We start from the raw sequence: 20,055 nt of genomic DNA, 5'->3' as shown, positions 1-20,055 counted from the left end.
TGTCCCTCTCTGCCCTTACTCTGGGGATGGAGAGGCCCAGGCTGGGGCGTGTGCTGTGTTCACCCTGGAGAAGGAGGATGGGCGTCCAGCTCATCACTGGGAAGAGATAGTCAGATGTCAGCCTTTGCAGGAACCCAGCTTAATCTAATTTTTAAAGGTCATTCCCTTGTACTTCCTTTCTGGAGATCCCAGACCAGCAGAGAACCAGGGCTGATATTTGGTGAAGGTGCAGTAGCAGTTTTGGAAGGAGGGAATCTTGGTGGAGGCTACCTCTTTGGGTCACAGCTGCCCACGATGGAGGTGTCTCCAGAGGGGGTTTCTGAGCCTTACTTTCGGGCTGCCCCTGACCATCTTCTGCTTGTTGTGGCCAGGACCAAGAATCCTGGTGCCAGTGATGGCCCAGACTCACCCTGGAGAGATGAGTGGAGGAGGATAGAGAGGGGATCAGAAGTCCCTAGACACACTCTGTACTTCTGGGGCAAAGGGAGACCAACCACATAAGTCTGGAAGTTTGGTTGTGCAGTGGGTATCTTTGAACTGGGTCTCACTCCAGAGGCTAGAGGCTGCAGGCTGCAACAAAGTGTATAGCTTTTCCCTGCCTCAGAAAGGTGGATTAAGAAGGGCAAAGCTGGAAGCAAGAAGGGAGAGAGAGAACTGATGGTGAGCACAAGCACTTGAGCCACCAGCATTCAAGTCTGGTCAGAAGGAGATCCGGGAGCAGAGTAGGGGCTTAGATGATCACAGACTGCAGGAGGCGGAAGCACATCATGAGGTCCAGTGGGATGGGTGGCTTCAGATGGTTCCCGTCCAGTCGCAGGTAACGCAAGTGTGGCACGTTCTCCAGATCAGAGGAGAAGTCATGGAAGGCAACAAGGTCACTGGGGCAAATCTGGGTTCCATTGATTTCTGTGGAGAAAGGAGAGAAGAAGTCAGCAGGAGAATGGGTTGGTCAGGACAGAAACTGGCTGGAAGCAATGGATGACAGAGGGAAAGAGGGTGGACAATTGACAGCAAAGACTATAGAATCCTCCTCCCTGGAGTTGGCTGACTTCGGAAGTGAGTGACAATGGGTGAGTCACTCCAACCTCTAGGATCAGTTCACTTATATGTAAAATGAATTAGGTTGAAATTTTTATTGTTGGAAATTCACTCCAGGAGAATCTTGGGAAAGTAGACTTTGAGGTAGGATTACAACAAGTGGAGACCCAGGGTGCTGTTGGTGTCTGATAGAGGGACCTGTTTGAATGAAGATGTGGAGCTCAAAAAGTTCATGGAAAGGCAAATTGTGACCAAATCCTGATCAATTTCAAGTATTTCACTAACTCTTGGGGCTTCCATTTCTAGACTAAGTAATAGTGTTGAGCAGGAGGTGATGTGATGAGGTGAGATTGAAGGGGATGTGAGAGTCCACTCTGGAGTTTTCCCATGAACTGATGTGAGACATGAAGATGAACAGAGGATGGTTACATTATCTGAAATAGGGATGCCAAAAAGAGTAAAGGGGATTTGGGGAGGGCACAGGGTGGAGCTGGGGAGGCCCAGGGACCCAAGGAGCCTATTGATTCTGAAGTGTCCATGGTCCTGAAATTTCATTTTCTCTATTGCTTCTTAGATGACATCAGTAAGACCAGATGTTCTTCTAAATGGATTTTTTTTTCTCCATTAAACCTTGTTTCATTATCATCTATAGAGCTTTTAAAAAATCTTTGCAATATGAGGTGCAAAGGAAGTTCAGTGGCAAATTCTTGCCTGACGTGTGGGAGACCTGGGTTCGATTCCTAGCCCATGCACTTCCCAAACAAACAAACAAATGAAAAATCAAACAAACAAAAATTCAAACAAATGATGCCAGAATAAGGGAATACTCACATGGAAAAAGAATGAAATGTGACCCCCTGCCATACAGCCACACACACACACACATAAATCCTTGCAATAGCAGAAGGAATGCTGGCATAGAGATAGAAATCTTGGATCCTAGTACTGGATTTTCTGCTTATGGACTTTGTGACTTTGGGCCATCACCTCCAGCCTGATGTCTAGTTACCAAATCTGAGAGAGGTGGGAGTGGTACCTGCACTACCCATCAGATGTGAGGATGCTGGAGAAGTCAGAGGACGACACAGATGGCAGCATAAGGTCATTGTTGAGAATATGTTACACTGACCTGGTTCCACTCAGCCCGTTCTCTCTGCCAGGGTCACAGGAGACAGGTTGGTTGGGGTTGGGCACACACGGGTGGGTGTAATTTTTCTGACTTAAACCTTGTAAGGCTGAAGATATCGCCTGGAAAGTCTGGTCTTCTACAGTTTGGTAGAGCCCTGTCAGCCACTTACTGAGACATGCTTTTTGTCAGTTTTTTCAGCCTACACAGCTTCCTGGGGGTAATGTGTTCTATCAGTTTTCTACCTACAGGGTAAAATTAGGCTGCTTTTATTTTTTTCCTGAATTTGTTTCTCTTGAGATTTAAAGAAACCATCCCCTACTTCTTATAACCATCCCAGATTAGCAACCAGATCTGTTTGTTCATAATTGTAGAAACTTCAACCACCTCCTTCTTATCCCCTGGTTTGGAAACTCAGCATTGTTTTAGGGACCCTTCTCTTCCCCCTTGACCCATTTCATCCCTTCAGCTGCTGCATTCCTTGTGTGGAGGTAACTTGATTTTGTTCAAGGGCCAGATAATATTCTCACTTTTGTTTCTAAACCCTGAGCTAGTGCTTTGCTCAGGGCTGACATTTTTGCCTGAAGCAGCACTGTGACTTCCAGCCTCCACTCCTGGGCTGCCACCCATACCTCAAATCTAGGGCCCTGTAAATGTAGTTGAGGTAAGTTCTCCATTACATACGATGTCTAACATGACTAAACCTTCTAACATTACATGTAGTTTCAGAAATCACCAGCATGCAGGCATTCTTTTTCTTCTGACTACCACATTTTTATCAGTTGCATCCCTTGAATATACAACTGCCTCTCTAAGTTCACCTTTTATAGACTTTTAAAACTGAGGCTCAGGCTTGGGAAGACACTTCCTCCCACAGCTGCTGGCTTCTGTAGCAAGCAGTCCGAGGTGTTTCAGAGTGGGCATTTAAATGTCTCTGTTCTGCTTTTAGGAGAATGCCCAGGAATAGATTAAATGTCTAACCAACCTATAGATCAAGAAGGAAAAGAAGCAGAGGCTGGTGGGAAGGAGTGGAGAGAGAAGGTAATATAAAAAATTAACATGCCTTGAAAACTTATTACCTGCCAAGAATGATATTCTGGCCACTTTATCTATATTAAACTATTAAATCCTCATGTCAACTTTGTGATGGAAAATAGTCTTAACCATTCTCATTTTACAGATCAAGAAACTTCCCAGAGATCTTTTCAAGGTCATACCTATAGTACCACAAATAGTAAGTGGTCAAGATTTAAACAAAAGTCTCGTGCTGAAACAACAAGGTGGAGGCAGTAAGGGTTCCCACGCCCTGCCCTGGGTCCCCACAGCTTTGCCCTGGGGCCTTGCCCACTCCAGCCCTGCCCCCACTCACTTTCAATGCTATTGTTGTTGAGGTACAAGTGCTCCAGCTTGTTGCTGAAGGTGGGTACACTGCTGATCTGGTTGTGTGACAGGTGGAGCACCAGCAGGTTGGAGATGTTGAAGGAGTTCTTGGGGAGTCCCCTGTCTGACAGTTTGTTGTAGTTAAGCCGGATGAAGGCAAGATTGGGGAAGCTCTTGAAGTAGCCATTAGGGATGGTTTCGATCCTGTTGCTGTCCAGGTAGAGCTGGTGAATGGCTGTGGGGACCTTGGGTGGCATCCTTCTCAGGATGTTGTGTGCCAAGTTGAGCTGCATGAGGTTCTTGAGACCTTGGAAAGTGTCAGGCTTGAAAACACCATCACTTAGCCTGTTGTGCTGGAGATCCAAGAGCAGCAGATTCTCCAACTTGCTGAAGGCACCCGACGGGATTCTGGAGATCTGGTTCTGGCTCAGCCTCAGTTGCTCCAGGTTCCGTGGCAGGGCTGCTGGGACCTCTTCCAGCTGGTTCTTCTCCATGTAGAGGAACACCAGGCTGGGAAGTTTCTCTAGCACCCTCTGGTCCACCTTACGGATTCGGTTGTTGTCCAGGTTGATCCACCTCAGGCCTGAGGCATTCTTGAAGGACTCCACTGGAAGCTCAGAGATGAAGTTGTTCTGAAGATAGAGGTAATGGATGCGGGACGGAATGACAGGGACCTTGCGCAGGTTGCGGCTGTCACAGTAGAGGGCAGACGGGAAATCATGGGGGCAGAAGCATTCCCGGGGACAGTCAGGGAAGATAGATGGAGGGCCTGGTGGGAGTGGGGGAGGAAGGTCTGTAGGCTCTGATGGTTCATGGAACGGAGGAAAGCTGGGCGTGGGTCTGGGTCTGGGCCTGGGCCTGGGCCTGGGTCGTGGTCGCCTTGTTATCTGGCCTTGGGCCACGGAGGCCAAGATGAGGAGAAGTGGGAGGATCCAGCAGAGGGATGACCTCATGATCCAGGTGACTCACCTGTAGTAGGAGACACAGGAGGCCGTTAACCTGTTGGCCTCAGGTTCTTGCAGCCACATCAACCAGGGCTGGCTATAAGGGAAATGGGGTAGCGGTCAAGGAACCTGTGTAAGCATCTCCCTATCTGCCTGTACCCAGTGGACGCGGGAGCAACAGGGCTTGAGGCTCTGGGTCCCCTTCACAGAGGCCCAGCTATTTGATGTGCAAAGCCTGCTCCGGCGAGGGTTAGCCATCCTGATAGAAAGCACATCGAGTCAGAGGTCCTGGGGTTTGTTGGAAAAGACCATTCACTTCTGTGGCACTTGGTTCCCCTATTTGTAGCATGAGAAAATCATTCTTGTCTTCCTAAGGGGGACATTAGGATATATGAACCATGGAGGCCTGGGATGTAAAATCTAGAAGCGTCCTTCGAGATCCTCTAACAGGGTAGTTTTCAAATTACCTCCCTGTAATGGGCCCCAAGTTCAATGGAGAGCTCCCTAGATGAGGAGACTGAGTTGCCCTGGGGTACCCCCAACCCTTTCCTGCGTCAACCTGGGCAACTCTGTTTATATCTGTTTTATATATTCAGATTAGCCAAAGAATTCATTTGGAAGAAAATTTCATTACTAAATATGGTTTGAAATCCACCAATCAAGCTCAGACCTCACTGTTTACAAAAATTAAGAACTGGAGGGAGGAAGTGGCTTGCCAAGGCCCGGAAGTTATTTAACAGCAGACCCAAGGAAAATCCCAGCTCTCCTTTCTTCCAAAATAGAGCTCCTGGAGATCTTGGGAAGGAAGGGAAGTCTGCAGACACCTGCGTGTCCATCGCTGCTCCCTGATGCTCTGGCCCTCCCCTCTCCTGTACTCTTGCACTTGGCTTAGAGGACGCAAATCTTTGCCAGCAGGGGACATGCCAAGAATTTCTCCACAGATGTGAAAATTCCAGACTAAGTAAACAGGGAAGGGATAGAAAGATGTGGAGAAAGCACTTTCATTTCTTATGATCTAATATTGCTGATTCCCATATCCACTGGATCTGGTGGTATAAAGGTGGGATATCAAGATGAATTTCCTGCTAGCCTCAGTGACATATCAGAATGGGGAAATGAAGGATGCTTTAGGGTTGCCTTTCCCATTGGTCCTTTAGAATATGGGTGACTTGAGAAAGCACTGTCCTGCGATAAGTGGAGACAGAGGGAAGAATAGCCCCCAGCTTGAGGGGTCTCAGAGGAGCTGGTGTCCCACCCATCTGAGAAGGTTCAGGTGGAATATAAATTTTCTAGGGCTGCTTCCTTATTGTGTGTCCTTGGGCACATTATTGTATCTTCACCTATAAAAAGAGAATAAGACCTGCCTTTGCCAGATTGTTTTGAGGGTTTAAGGTAATATATGGTTAATTCTTGGCAAGCTGTATAATTAGGTCTGGTAGGTAATCGTGTTTTAGTTGCATTTGGAAACAAGTGGGAAACTAGAGGAGTGGGAAGTTTTTGCCATAGAAGCAATATTTTTAGGCAAATGTGCTAGAAGGAGGTGGGGTGTTCTTATGTCCTGTTGAGGAGTGGTTGCCTCCTGGCCACCTGTTGGTTTGGTTCAGCCCACACCGACTAGGAACACAGGGGAGCCTGAAACTGTGTAAGGGAAAGAGGGTGCTCCTTTGGGATCCATCCCTCCCCTGCCATGGTGGGGGCCGTCATTTGCCCAGGGGGAGTTTTGGAATGAGGTGGACTCATGCAGGGGGCTGGGATGGATGCGCGGTGGGTCTATTGCAAGGCTCCTAGGGTACATGTGGGCTGAAACATGGCCAACTCTAAATGTCTACTCACTGGCACACTTGGCCAGTTCCCTCCCTTCTCAGGATGAGCCTCTGGGATTTCAGGTGCTCATAGTGGCTGTAGTAGGCAAGTGGGAAGAGAAGCTCCAAGTGGCACAGTAGGGTACAGGGTTTTTAGCCCCCGTGGCTCTGCTTGCTGGCTGGTGCCATGGCTACATGCCCTAATGACTTCCAGACAGGGTTGGATGGTTTGAGTCCAATAGAAGCTGGGGAAATCTCAAAAGTGTTAGCTCACACAGGTTTCCTTCCCTGGTTTGGGCTGAACATGGTCCAGGCAGGGGATGCCCCGTTCCCCCCAACCCTATACCTTCTTCCATATGACACCCACTCTGGTCTCTAACCAGAGTCCCCATTTCCACATTGCCTCTTAGAGTTGTGATGGGTACATTGTGCTGCCGCTCCTGGGTCTGGGGCACATTGGGGATGCAGGCTTCTTGGGGCTGTCTGAGATAGAGTGGGCTGAGTGTATCTCCAGCTTGCTTCTGGACCCTGGGATCACTGCCTCTGCTCCCAGCCTCCAGCTCTTTACACCTGCCCTGGGAACCCATATCAACTTAGACTCCTCTCTCGCTTGACCTAGTGCCTGGCTTCTTGGGGTTATGATCAAAGGAAGTCAACAGGAGCCTCTCACCAGCTGCTCTGTCCAAGATCAGATGCTCAGGAGATGCTGAATGTAGCAAGAAACAGGAAAAAGAGCAGAGTTCAAACCCTGGAATGGCAGAGGGCATCCCCCTCTGCCCACACTCACCCTCCTCTCCCCATAGCAAATGATAAGTAAACTCACATGCACATGTCATCTACGTGCATGTGTGAGAGCCCTTGTGTGATATGCTGAGTATGGGAAGGATGGAAAGAAGGGCAAAAAGGAGGGAAGAGACTCTTTCCAGCTTTGTTGGTTCTCCACTCTAAGATGGTCCTCTTCCAGGCAGGCCTCTCCAAGGAGGTCCAGAGCGAACATTGGAACAAGGCCTCCTATCACAATGGGCCTTGCAATTATATTCCAACTGAGGACATATGAGTCTCTGGGAAAGGACTGAAGAGAAGACATCTGTTGCATAACTTTTAATTTGGGTCTTGTTGCCAGATGCCAGGCTACCACTTAAAATTTGTGAACTATGAATTAGTACAAGTCTTGTAATTTTCTTGAGACTAACAGTCTCACCCATATAAATCAATGGGTGGTTAAAGTATTAGTATGTTAAAAACAAATAAATCAATGGGTTTTCAAAAGCCCCACTTTTTTGGCAACCCTATTTTCTGTTAATTTCGCATTTCTTTATCTTCTTACCATCCGGAAGCCTCAACATAGGCAAGGATTCTCTCTTTGTATGAAAAACCTTGCCCTAAGGAGGCTGCCCACTATAGGCTGGAGTTTCCCTCTTTCCCTTCACTTCCTTTGCACCTAAAGCAGACACCAGGTACAGGGTACCAAATGAAACAATTATTGCTTGTCCAGAGCATCCAGCAAAAGACCTCATCAGTCTGAGGCATGGTGGCTTGTACTCATCCCAATCTCCAGCACCAGACCCTTGGGGAATTCGTCTTATGTTTCTACCAGACCTTCTGTCCCTTTCATGTTCCAAACATCAGAGGGCTAGCCGCACTTCTCCTGGAGCCAGTAGGAGGTTCCCTAGAAAAAGCTCCCTGGAGCCTGTTCCATGGGGAAACTTGGTCGAGTCAAGTTCCCTTCTCTTTGCCCCACGGCTGAATTAGAACCATTCTGTGTGCGTGTGTGTGATTTTCTTTCTTAGGAAAATGGAATTCATTTCTAAGGCTTTTCTCAACGCCCCTTCCTGCTGCAGCTTGGCCTCTGGAGGGGAATTTCCTACAGCACAGCGATTGTTCTGGCAATGCCCTGTGATGTCACAAGTCTGAAACCAGAATCCGTGAGGCAGAGCCGAGTCATAGTTCCTCCCACAAAGCCCTGAGAGCCACACTCTCTATGCTTCTGCCGTCTAGAACCTTCAGCCCAATTATGAGTTTTCTTAGGGTGGAATCTCATGGTTTTTTTTTTTTCTTCTTTAATTTTCTTACGCCTTTGCAAGCACAGTCTTCCCCCACCTCCACTCCCCACCGCCTTCAAACATTCTCCTGGGCTCTGCTCACTGTTCAATCAGTGAAGGTTTGTTGAGCACCTACAATTCTCAATTTTATGCAGCCCTTTTTCTCCAGGATTAGTTCTCAAAAAGCTACTCCTTCATGGAGGGGGAAAAGCAGTTGCCCTCCCCAACTCTAAATTCATTCTCTCCATTTAAGAACATTTCCTAAGAGAATTTCAAACTCAAATTTCAGCTCCAACTATTGGAGATTTGGGCTTGAATCCTGGCTCTGACTCTCCTTCCCAGGCCCCAGGCTCCTTCCTTACATGGGAATCAAATGAGATCACACATGTGAAGGCCTGTTATACAGTAGAATATTTCTACAAATGGCAGAGGTTTTATTTATTCATTTATTTGATTATAGAAAAGCAGATTTTCTAGAAGAGACTCTGCTCTTTCCAAAAAAATTCATTATTCATTCTTCTAGGGTCAGCACACTAGGACTAGGGGTGATACTTAGACTCAGAGTATGACTGTGTTTGAGGTTCATATGAACTTGTTAAGTCATTACATGCAGGTTTAATCCTATGTTAATATGTTAAAAACAAACGTTTTCAAAAACTAGTTTTGTTTTTGTTTTGTGACCCTGTTTTCTGTTGAGTTTGCATTTCTTTATCTAAGGAAAACTGGCTTTGCACAAAGAGTTTGGAATTGGGGTTGGTGGTTTAGGAAATCAGCTGAGTTTGTCTCTCAGGGATAAGGTGGGGTTAGCGTCAAGGTTACTCCATACTTCTTACCTGCATGCTTCTCTCTTATCAGATTTCTCATTTGGTTGGCCACCCCTAAGCCTCCAGGGCTGGACCCAGCTAGCTGGGAGGAGGAGAAGGCTGCCCCCTGCCCCAGAGCCATGCCTGGGACATTGGAATGGCCTTTTCTCTTCACTTCCTTCTTTCTTCTAAACCCAAATTTCTAAAAGCCATCCCTTTCCCTTTCCTCTCTTCCCAGTGCCCGGAAAGGTTTTCGAAGCAGAGAAAATCAGGTGATCTCTGCCTATCTGTCGGCAGAGGAGTGAGCCAGCCCCATCAAGGCTGCAGCCACCCCGATACCCCCTCAAGGCCCCCAGTAGGGCCCCCGCTGTGGGCCTGGGGTAACAAAGGACTGCTGGTGTGGACGAGGTGAATTCCACACACCATTAATGCGTCTTCCCCTTTCTGCGGGTCAACTCCGTGAAAGAGTGAGCCTGATGGCAGGGTGGGGAGAGGGCGCTGCAGTGCATACTCGGCAGGAGTCTAGGGTTCTCAGCTCTCCCACCTTTGCCTAGTGATGTGACACTGGTCTGAGCCTCGGTTTCTTTACCTATAAAGTAGGGATACAAAAGCCTCCGCTATATTCCTCACCAAGTTGTTGTCAGAAGCAAGTGTGATAAGCGACTTCAAAATGTGCTGCAGATCAAAAAATGCTAAAAATAAATATAACACTATTAGCGACGTACCATCTGTCTCCCCAGTGTCTGCCACAAGACAAAGTATAAACAGAGTGAAGTTTTCTTTGGCCCCAGGCCACTAGTCCAGAGGAGCAAGCTTTCCATTCTGAGGCATGGGGAAGAAACAAGGGTGGACGGCTCTTCCCTGACAGCCTGTCGCCTCACTGTCCCCTTCTCTGTGCTTCCGCCCCTGTCATCTCCAACCTCTGAAGAAATCCTGGAAGAATCTATCCGATGCCTTGGGTGGTTATAGATCTGGGTCCCAACCCTAGAACTGTCGCTTTTTAGCTGGGTAGCCTGGGGCAAAACCCTTACCTCCTCTCACCCTTGGTTTCCTCATCTATGAAATGGGGATAATAACGCTATTTAATCAGATTGTTTTGGGATTAAATGAGTTCATGTAATGAGTACTCAGTGAATGTAAAGCTATTGTTGTTGCTATTATTGTTATTATTTGAAATGAGATGTCTTGCTGTTTGGCTTGGCTAGAGGGTAGCCCCACTCTCCTGAAGGCAGAGATCCTTGTGGCATGGGTACTGGCTCACTGATTTCCCCAGCGTTTCCACACAGAGTGACTTTCTCCCCTTTGTGGCTGATGAGACCACACTTGGGTCTTGGAGAGACCAAAGAACATTCCATCTACGTGGGGAAGGCTCACTCCATCCTTCCAATTCACTCACCCCATCCCAGGACTTTCTGCAGCTGGTGAGGGGAGATGCTGGCCAGGGAAGGTCCCACTGCCATCCATGACTTCCCTCTCACCCTTCTGCCCTCGCTTTTTTTGGCCTCTTCCTGCCTTGAAACACTTCTCTGACATGCCCAGTAAGTGGGGCTGCCTCTGGGTAGGTGAAGGAGGTGTGAAGGGCTTGTTATTTAGTGCATCATCTGCGAGATACAAGCTGCTCAGCAGGAGAGGAGGGGATCTGCACAGGGTTCCTGGGGGCCTGGGGTGGGCAGACTAGTGGGTGAGAGGAAACACACCCTCTCTGGGGCTATCCTGGGAGCTATCTTCCTCTCTGGGTTTCAACAGTGCTTGTGAGGAGAAGGGAGGGGCAGAGCTCACAGTCTGTCCCCGCAGGTACTCCCAGCCCGGCTGCCCCTCCCCAGAGAACAAGTTGTCCATTTGGGCCCTTCTGGAGCTCCTCCATCAGATGACCCTTTGCCAGTAAACAACACAGGCCTTCTCAGCTAACTCTTCCAGGAGTCCTGGCTCTTCAGTCACTGCAGGATTCTCCCTCAAGTCTCCCTAGACAGGTTCTCAAGCCCTGACCTACCATCAGAATCCCCTGAAGTATTAAGGCAACAAAAGATTCCTGGATCTTGATTCAGTAGATCTGGGTGAGGCGTCCAGACATCTGTCTTTTTAGCAAGGCCACCCTCCTTCCTGCCCCCTGCCAGGTGATTTTGAGATCAACTAGGTTTGGGAACACAGACTTAGCCTGTACCAGCACACTCTATTGTTGGAGAGAATGTGAATTGGGGTTGGGGGTTGGGGAAATGGGGAAAGGTCCATCTGTTCAGCTACCCAATTTAGGTTCCCCCCTCCCAGATGGCTTGAGGAGCTGACGTCTTTTTTGTCCACTAAAAGGGACCCCTTGCCAACCTGAATGGCTGGAATAATTTAGAAATGGCTTTAAAGATAAATGTCTTCTGGCTGCCTGCAGAAAAAGGAAAACATGAGTTATCCCCCAGAGCTGGGAATCAGGACCACTGAGGCTTAGAAGCTGGGTCACTTTTCTTCCCTTCCTTTCCAAGAGCCAAGTGGTTTGGACCAATGAGGCAGAGAAACCCAGAGCTGTTGGGAAGATCCTGCGAAGGTTGGAAATCCACTTTTCCTCCCTCCTATCCTATTAAGTTCTAAAGAATGGAGAAAGCCTTTCAGCAACTGCTCTTGTCATCTCCTCCCTGTTCGATCTGGACTCAGGACACGTGATTTTCTTTTTGGCCTGCCGTCTCGGTGGAAAGACGCACTTTCTTTCTGCCCTTACAGCTGGGGAGGCGTGTGAAAGGGTGAGAGACAAGGCAGAGAGTGAGAGAGAGTCTGCTGGTATCTAGTCACTGTGTGGTCTAGCCCTGCATGCCAGAAGCAGTCAGAGAGTGGAGGTGAACAGACAGGATGCCTTAATTTGGGGTGTGTGTATGTGTGGGAAGGTGAAAGTGCAGCCTCTTTGTGATTGTGTGTGTGGTAATGTGTGAAAGGTCTAGAGAAATGGGTTGTGGGGTCCGGTTTCTATGAAAATACTTGATCTGTAGAAATCATGTGTGCAGCATAGTTTACAACAAACATTTGTACCAGTTTAACCTTCGTAGCAAGCAAATACATGAGTCTAGAATGCAAGGGGAAGGAGGAGGAAGAGGCTGTAGGAAAAGGTGGAAGGAAAGCAGGAAGGAAGGAAGGAGAGAAGACAGAGACTAGACCAAAAACGTAAGTTGGACACAGTGAGTGGAAAGTTGCTGGAGGAAGGATTGTTCCACTTCTCCTGCCCATCTCCCGGCTGGGCTTACCTGCGCACACCTGCCTCTCCTCTCTGCTCTGGGTTTAGTCCCGGGAAGGCTCCCTCCTCTTCCTCCCCCACCCTTCGGTGGAGCTGTGGTAGCAGAGAGCCAGCTACAAGTTGTGATCTCCCGGTGGTGCGTGCTTGTGTTTGCCTGATTTTTCTTCCACCAGATCCTATTGGGGTGGGGAGGTTAGGTTAGGGGGAGGGAGGGGAGGAGGAAGGGAGGGGAGGAGGGAGAGGGCAGAGGAGAGAGGGAGGGAACTTGGGAAAAGAGGAATGACAACAATAAAGTCTTTATTTGGCAGCCAAATCTCCCAAAGACTCCATCCACACACCATGCCCACTAACGGACTCATTTCTAATAACATTTCCCTCTCCTGCTGCTGCTTCTGGAGGGGGATTGTTTGACCTACGTTTGGAAAACAAGCCAAATTCACAGAGGAAAAAGGCATGAAAAGCAACCTCTGTGCAAGGCTAGGGCTGGATGTCTGTGTTCGGTGCTAGCCTGTTTATTCCCTCTTCCGAACAATTGCCTTGCTTCTGATGCCCACCACTTCCCTTGTATTAAATTCCCAAGTCAGTGAGGGGTTTGTGAGGTTTCCTTTGAGCAGTGACAAACCAGCTGCTCTCGCCTTCTCTGGGAAGTTGCTGGAGGTGTGGAGTCTCACTGCAAGGTGAGCTGACATGGTGGAAAAGAGTTGGTTGGCTGCCAGGATGCTTGGGGGAAGAGATGGGGAGAGGACTGGCCTGGGATGGCACAGCAAAGTTAAAGCTGAATTATGATTTGATATAAGAACTATCAAATCATTGTCCCTAGCTCATGTGGATGATGCTGGTGTCCTCTTTCAGCTTCCCCATATCACACTTTGGTGAGATTTGGGAGTTGGTTGGTCATCGCGAAGTGCATGAGGAAATCCAAACTTTCCCTGTGCAAGTCAACATGCACAGAAGACCCAGCCAAGCAATACCATTACCTCTAACAGCGCTCCTCAATTAAAGAACAACACGTTGCAGTTAATAGCAGCCCATCGAAATTTTCTGCCACCCTGGTTAACTATTTAGAAAACTCAATGATATTTACTCTCTCTACCCTTAGGTCCAAGGAGAGCTGCAAAACAACCTCCTGCCCCCACTCCCTCAATCTGGAGAAGTAAAAGCATAAAAATTAGACTCTGCAGCTCTGGGCTTTGCTACTCACAAGTTGTATGATCCTGCTCAGGTGGATCATGAGCAGCCTCAGTTTCCTCATCTATAAAATGGGATAATATCAACCTCATGATCTTATCGTGGGAAGATTAAATGATATAAATGTGAAAGCACTTTGTAAATTGGCAAGATGGGAATGTTTAGGAGTGGAACAATGGTAAATGGGAACCAGCCTAAGAAAAAGAGGAGGAAAAATAAAACCCACACCTTCTTTTATGCTTTTTTTTCCCCCACAGCTTCTTTTTCCACCCCCTTTCCACCCAAAACATGTGCTCCCCACATCCTGCTGGGGTAGCCTTGCTGGAAGTCAGCGCAGCTGCTCTTCAGACTCCTGTTACCTGTGGAAGTTCCAGGACACACATGCACGTTGTCTTTCATCCAGATGGATTATGGCCCAGTCTGCAGGTGGAGGACGTCAGCCTGCCGATGTATACCTGCTGGGATGCCTTGATGTGGTGGGTGATAAGCAGAGTGTGAGAAAGGAGAGCAGGATACAATGGGGGGCAGAAGGGATGCACAGGGCATAAGGAATGTGAACGGAGTGTTGGCAGTTGCACAGGGTGTGACTTGCATCCTTTTTTATGAGATCCATCCAATTCCCAAAAAGCTGTGCTCTTGGGCATCAGTGATGACCAACTTCCAAGTTCGTCCCAAGCCAGTATGTTTCCTTCTTCCCTCCTCACCCCTACCCCCATGCCCATGTCCTAGGCTATGCAGAGAGAATTGGAATAAAGGATAGAGATGGGAAGGGAGAATATTCAGGAATGTCTGGAGTAGAACTTTGCTAATTGGTGTCCTGTGAGCCTAATTTGGTTTGAAGTCCCAATTTTTTTGTTTTTATTGGCAGCACATTAATTAAATAAAGCCTTTTATTATGGAAAATTAAATATATATATATACAGACTGGTATTAATAACCTCCTGTACCCCTGCACCCAACCTCTAGCTTCAATAATCTTGTTTCATCTTTGCCCTCACCCTTCACTCCCATAGATCCCACTGGTATATCTTGAAGCATTGGGGTTTTTTGTTTGTTTTTTATAAAATTGGGTTTGAATGCCTCTAGGCAGAGCAGGCACTTTACAGCTCAATACTGTCCTCATCCCTCAGTGATGTCTTAACTTAATGTCTACCTAATTCAGTTACATAACCACCTGTCCTTGAAGACACTTGAGTTCACAACCTCCAGTCTAGAGGCAACAGCTGAGAAATGGAAGTGAGTTGGTATGACTCTGGGCTGCTAGGATGGAGCAGGTGTTAGTTATCTCGACCCACAGGACTTTCTTATCCCCCTGACAGAAGACAAAATGAGTTGTAGATTGGGAGCCAGGAGACTGAGGCCTTGAGACCTGGTACTTTGTCTCTTACAAGCTGTGTGACCTTGGAAATGTTTCTTTCCTTCTTGGGTCTCAGTTCAGCACTTGTAAAATAAGAGGTTGTTCTAAGAGACCTCTAATTTCTCTTTCAGCAATGTTGTACTGGGCAGTGTCTTAGTTTGCCAGGGCTGCTGTAACAAAAAATGCCACAGGCTAGCTGGTATAAACCACAAAAATTCATTGTCTCTCAGTTCTTTAGGTTAGAAATCCAAAGTCAAGGTGTCAATAAGGTCATGCTTCCTCTGAAGTCTGTAGGGTTTGGTGGTGACCCATGGGCAATCCATAACTCAGCCCCTGCCTCTGTCCATGGCCATCTCTCTTTCCATCTGTCTCTTCTTCACTCCTGCTTTACTGTGTCTACATTTCCTCTGTTTATAAGGACCCTAGTCATTTTGGATTGAGGTCCACCCTGATTCACTTTGGCCACATCTTTACCGCTAAGATCTTCAAAGAACGTCTTTACATGTGTTCACATGCACAGGTCCAGGGGTTAAGACTTGAACATATCTTTGTGGGGAAAGGGATTCAATCTACAATAGATAGAGAGCCTGAGATTTGGAATCAGAACAATCAGGTTAAAATTTCAGCATGTCAATCCTCTAGCTACATGACAAGCAGGTCTCATAACATGCCTGAGCCTTGGTTTCCTCATCTGTACTTGGAAAGTAATACTCCTCCCTGACTCCCTCCCAGGGTATACCGAGGGTAACATGGGGATCATTAGAAGCAATGACTGAGAGAGCACTCTGGGGTTCCTTGGTTTCACACAGCCAGACCCTGAGACCGTGTGGTTCCTTCAGAAGGAGCTTCCCCTACCCAACTAGAGTCTCAGGGACATCGATGGGTATAAGTTTACCCTAGGGGAGATATGGCCAGAGGACACTTGTAGCATCAAGGACAATATGATGTAAATGGTCGGGGAAGTGGTAGAAAGTCAAGATATCCAGGCTGCTGCACTGCCTGCTCCTAGGAGAGGGACAGGGGCAGCATGGTTGGGGACAGAAAAATGCAGGGTGGGCTAGATGGGGGAGGGAGGTGATCACCAATATGGTGGACCTCAGCTATGTTTCCAGAAAGGCTGGACCTGCCCTCACTTTCCACCCAGGCTGAAATCCCACCTTAGGGGCTCATTCTTACTTGATCTGCACAGTAACTGCTGCCTTGCAAAGCTGTGAGTGGTTGAAGCAAGAGAAAAAAGGGCATGATTGTATATTATCCTTGCCGTAGAAATACAGAAGGGAGATGACCCAGGCTTCTTACCTCCCTGTTGTCCTATCCCAAGACTCTGCTGGGAAGGAGCAGCATGGGCCTGAGGGGTTTTGGAACAGACTGGCCAGTGGTCACAGGCCCCCCAGAGGCTGACCTGGGATGGACCTTCACCCCTCACCCGTTGTGGCTCACAGCTTTAGGGTGGCTGGGGGTCTGGGCAAATGCGTAATATGGGAGAGGCTGTGGTCGCTGATCCCAGCCTGCAGCCTGGGGGGCCTGGGTTGCCTGGGGTGAATGGGCCCCTGGGGTACAGAGACAGCATCTTATTTATCATGGCATAACCCACAGCACCCACCAAGGGCTTGGCACACGTGGTGCTCAGTAGGCATCTGTTCCATCGAATGTGAGGGGAACAAGGAGGTACTCTGTCACTCGCTTTTTAAAATGCTATTATTTTTTAAATGCAATTTTATTGAGATATATTCACACACCATACAAACCATCGGAAGTATACAAGCTCACTGTATCATTACATAGATGTGCATACGTCCCCATTTAAAATGCTTTTTTTAAAATAGGAAAAACATTCTCTGGATTCAAAATCTAAAAGGTACAAAAGGTGGCAGAGGGAATAGTCTTCTTCCCTTGCTTGTCTCCCCATCACCCAAGTTTCCTCTGGGACACAGTCAGTGTACCAATTTCTTGTGTCCCGCCAGATTTAGTCAATGCACACACAAGCAATAAGTACAAACAATATGCACTTTTACTTTCATTTAATGGTATCTCTTGAAGATCACTTCATACTGGTACGTTAGGACCTCTCTCTCTGCCTCATATTTATTTGACCAGCTCCCTGCTGATGGCTATTTGGGCAATATTGTCCCCCCTTTAAAGGTGGGCAATGCTGGGTCTCATGAACTTGGGTTCCAGTCCTGGTCCTGCCATGTCAGCATACTAGGTCAGTGACCTTGTGTGATTCACTCGCCCTTGCTGAGCCTTGGCATTCTCATTTGTATGTGGCAGGTTATTAGTTGCAGTTTATCAATTTAGGAGAGAAAGAAATACCTCAGTTTACAATTTAACTTAATTCCTGAATCGGAGCACTCGTTTCCCTGGGACAAGGGAAAACTCCACCTCCATCCTCCTGGGCATGCTCTGGGTCGCACAGCAGCTCAAGGGCCTGGGGGGTGGGGTGGGGAAAGGCATGCGGTGATCCTTGGCTGAGCTCCACCTAGGAAGCTGCAGGGCAAACCTTTGTCCTCTGGCCTGCAAGGCCCCTTCTGGCCCAGTGGCACACTGCCACTTTCCAGGCCCCTCATAGGGGACAGGAACTTTCTGCAGGCTTGTCACTTCCTCTCTGGAGTCCTGCTGGCTGCCTGGCACCCTGCCCTGGTCCCCTCTCTCATGTCCCACGGATCTCCTACATGCCCCCTTGACCCAGCCCCATCTGGTCCTCATTTCTTCTCTGGGGAAAGAAGCTTCTTTATCCTCCTTAGTTCTGGCCAGGACATTGTGTCAATGACCAGAAACCCCACAGGCTCAGGCTTGTGGAAAATGAAGCCAAAGATACTTATAGGCTGCTTTCATTTCCTGCCTTCCCTGAAGCAGGGAGTATAGAACTGTTTTGCCTGCTTCAACAGAGAGGAAGGGAAAATTCAAAGAGCTGGACTGGAGATTCCTCCCCATCCCCAGTCCGTTTTCAGCTCGTTGTCCATGATCCTGTGTGGGGGTTATTAATCTGTAGACCACCTGAGCTGACCTGCTGAGAGAGGGATGGGCCGGAGACCTGGTGAAAATGACCACAGACATTGGTCTTTAGGGTGATGGATGCAAAGGCTGCACTGTCAGCTGGCACTACTGGACCACAGCAGCCAGGGGATGGTCACCAAGCATGGCTTCTGGAGTCCCCAGGTCCTCAAGTTCCTGGTGCATGTGAGAGGGGATAGCCTGCTTTCCATCTCCTAGGTCCTGAGATGCCTCCTGAGCCCCATAATCACATTATCCTGCAACTCTAGTCTAACTTAATATTATGTTGTAAAAATCGCCCTTTGTAGGCAAGAGCATCTGGAATTAATATCCCCAGGTCTAATTCTGAGTAGGCCACCAATGCCATCCTGCTCCAGGCTCACAGGATTTTGGGTGGCAACACTGTGTCAGATAGGCCCAGTCACACTGCAGCCTGTGACCACAAGCAGTCGGGGGCTACATGTAGTCAGTTATGCCCCACGTTGCAAGTCTAGGAGGGAATGAGCGAGGCAGCCCGGCCAGGGACCACCACACATGACCTTTCAGGGGGCCCCATGCCCACACGTGCACCATGCATCAACTCTAAGCAGAATAGTAGTAACAATTATACCTAAAGTCTGTTGAGGCTTAAGCTATGCAAAGAGTTCTTCTAACTGTGTACATAACAACTCTTGAATCCTCCCACAGCTCAGGAGGAAAGTTGACCACAGTCTTCATTTTCAAGTGAAGAGACTGAGGCACAGGCAGGTAAATAACGTGCCCGAGTCACACATCTAGCAACGGCAGAAGAAAGGTTTGAATCCAGGTCTTTCTGCCTCCAATGCTCTCATTGGTGGATCTCCAGGCTGCTGTGATGACTAAAATACAAGTTCTTTAAAATCATCTCTAAGGCCATATGGCTCCATGTTATCGGATATTTTCTAGTCATTCAAGTCAAACTACCATCACAGACTTTAAAAAATGTTATATTGAAAAGAAATCCTTATACTTGAAATTGTTGAGAACCCCTTCTCTGGGCTTTAGCTTTTCCTTCCTAAAATAAATAGAAAGTTACACCCAGCTCCTCTGTCTGTCTTCCCCCCCACCCCATATGGAGTTCACCAAGTTGATCAGTCTTCTTTCCTCAATGGCTTTTAGAGCTGGTGCCTTCCCTCCTGCCATGGCACTGCTTTCCTGCAGATCGTGGGCGCTGCCCTGGCTTCCTCCAGGGCCTCCTGGCCTTAGTTCTCCTCCCCATCCTCCACCTGGTTCCTCTTTATTTTTTAAAATTAGAGAAGTTACACGTTTACAGAAAAGTCAGGCATAAAATACAGAGTTGCCATATAGTTATCTGTTTTGGTTTGCTCAAGCTGGGGGAATGCAATATGCCAGAAATTGATTGGTTTTTATAACGAAGATTTATTAGCTTACAAATTTACAGGTCTAAAGCCTTGAAGATGTCCCAATTAGGGCATCAACAGGATGACCTCTCTGAAAACCAGTTCCCCTTGAGCTTGGGTTCTTCTGTCAGATAGCAAGGTACAAGGCGTCATCTTTTGGCCCTTCTCTCCTGGGTTTCATTGCTTTAGCCTCTGGCTTCTCTGTCTGTGGCTTTTTCTCTAAATTTCTCTGGGTAATTCTCTAAATTTCATCTCTTAGCTTCAGTGTGTGTTTTATCCTCGTAGGATTAAGTACACCTTGATGTGAGGTGGGTCACATCTCAATTGAAAAACCTAAACAAAAGGTGGCACCTACAATAGGTCTATACCCACAGGAATGGATTAAAGGAATGTGATCCGTTCTGGGGTACATACAGCCTCCAAACTACCACACCCATCCCATTATTAACACCTTACTTTAGTGCAGTACTTTGGCTCTTCCTTAGGTCTGGATCTGTTCAGACACCTTTCAGCAGTCCCCGCTCGGTCCCCACTAAGACTTGGTTCTTAGTCCACAGCGCATGTCAGACTCATCAGAGGCCATTTAAAATGGTAAGTGCCTGAGGCCCCATCCCCAGAGATACTGATTCCAAGAGATCTGTGTTTTTAAATGTCAGCATGAGCAATTCTGATTCACACCCTTGGCTGAGAACTACAGGCCTATAGAAGGCAGCCCAAGCTCCCCGGCATGACATATGAGCCTCTCCATGCTCTGCCCCTTGCTTACCTCCCTCATTTCTTGAACTCTAGAC

The 20,055-nt window shown here is 47.9% G+C and overlaps 1 protein-coding gene and 1 long non-coding RNA gene across 3 annotated transcripts; one reads left to right on the top strand and one right to left on the bottom strand.

Moving 5' to 3' along the window:
- Positions 1 to 510: 510 nt before the first annotated feature.
- PRELP (proline and arginine rich end leucine rich repeat protein) lies at positions 511 to 12,522 on the bottom strand. 2 transcript variants are annotated; one of them, XM_077157460.1, is made up of 3 exons: positions 12,357 to 12,522; positions 3,534 to 4,513; positions 511 to 906 (listed from the first exon to the last, which is right to left on the bottom strand). In XM_077157460.1, exons 2-3 carry the CDS (start codon positions 4,495 to 4,497, stop codon positions 731 to 733), a joined length of 1,140 nt encoding a protein of 379 aa, XP_077013575.1. In that variant the 5' UTR covers positions 4,498 to 4,513; positions 12,357 to 12,522; the 3' UTR covers positions 511 to 730. The 2 variants fall into 2 exon arrangements, with proteins under 2 accessions (XP_077013575.1, XP_077013576.1); XM_077157461.1 differs by lacking the exon at positions 12,357 to 12,522 and adding an exon at positions 9,166 to 9,496.
- Positions 12,208 to 19,915, top strand: LOC143680895 (uncharacterized). The gene is made up of 3 exons (XR_013174224.1): positions 12,208 to 12,276; positions 13,792 to 14,010; positions 19,750 to 19,915. It is a non-coding gene; the product is annotated as an uncharacterized LOC143680895 (long non-coding RNA).
- Positions 19,916 to 20,055: the final 140 nt, after the last annotated feature.

This window comes from Tamandua tetradactyla, chromosome 4, assembly GCF_023851605.1.
Source record: "Tamandua tetradactyla isolate mTamTet1 chromosome 4, mTamTet1.pri, whole genome shotgun sequence".
NCBI lineage: Eukaryota > Metazoa > Chordata > Mammalia > Pilosa > Myrmecophagidae > Tamandua > Tamandua tetradactyla.
Note: the sequence above shows the minus strand (reverse complement) of the source record. Positions and strands in the feature narration are given on the sequence as shown.

Coding starts and splice junctions, on each gene's coding strand:
- PRELP (XM_077157460.1), bottom strand. CDS start 4,497: ATGAGGTCATCCCTCTGCTGGATCCTCCCACTTCTCCTCATCTTGGCC. Junction 907..3,533: donor CAACAACAATAGCATTGAAA/GTGAGTGGGGGC, acceptor CTTTCTCCACAG/AAATCAATGGAACCCAGATT.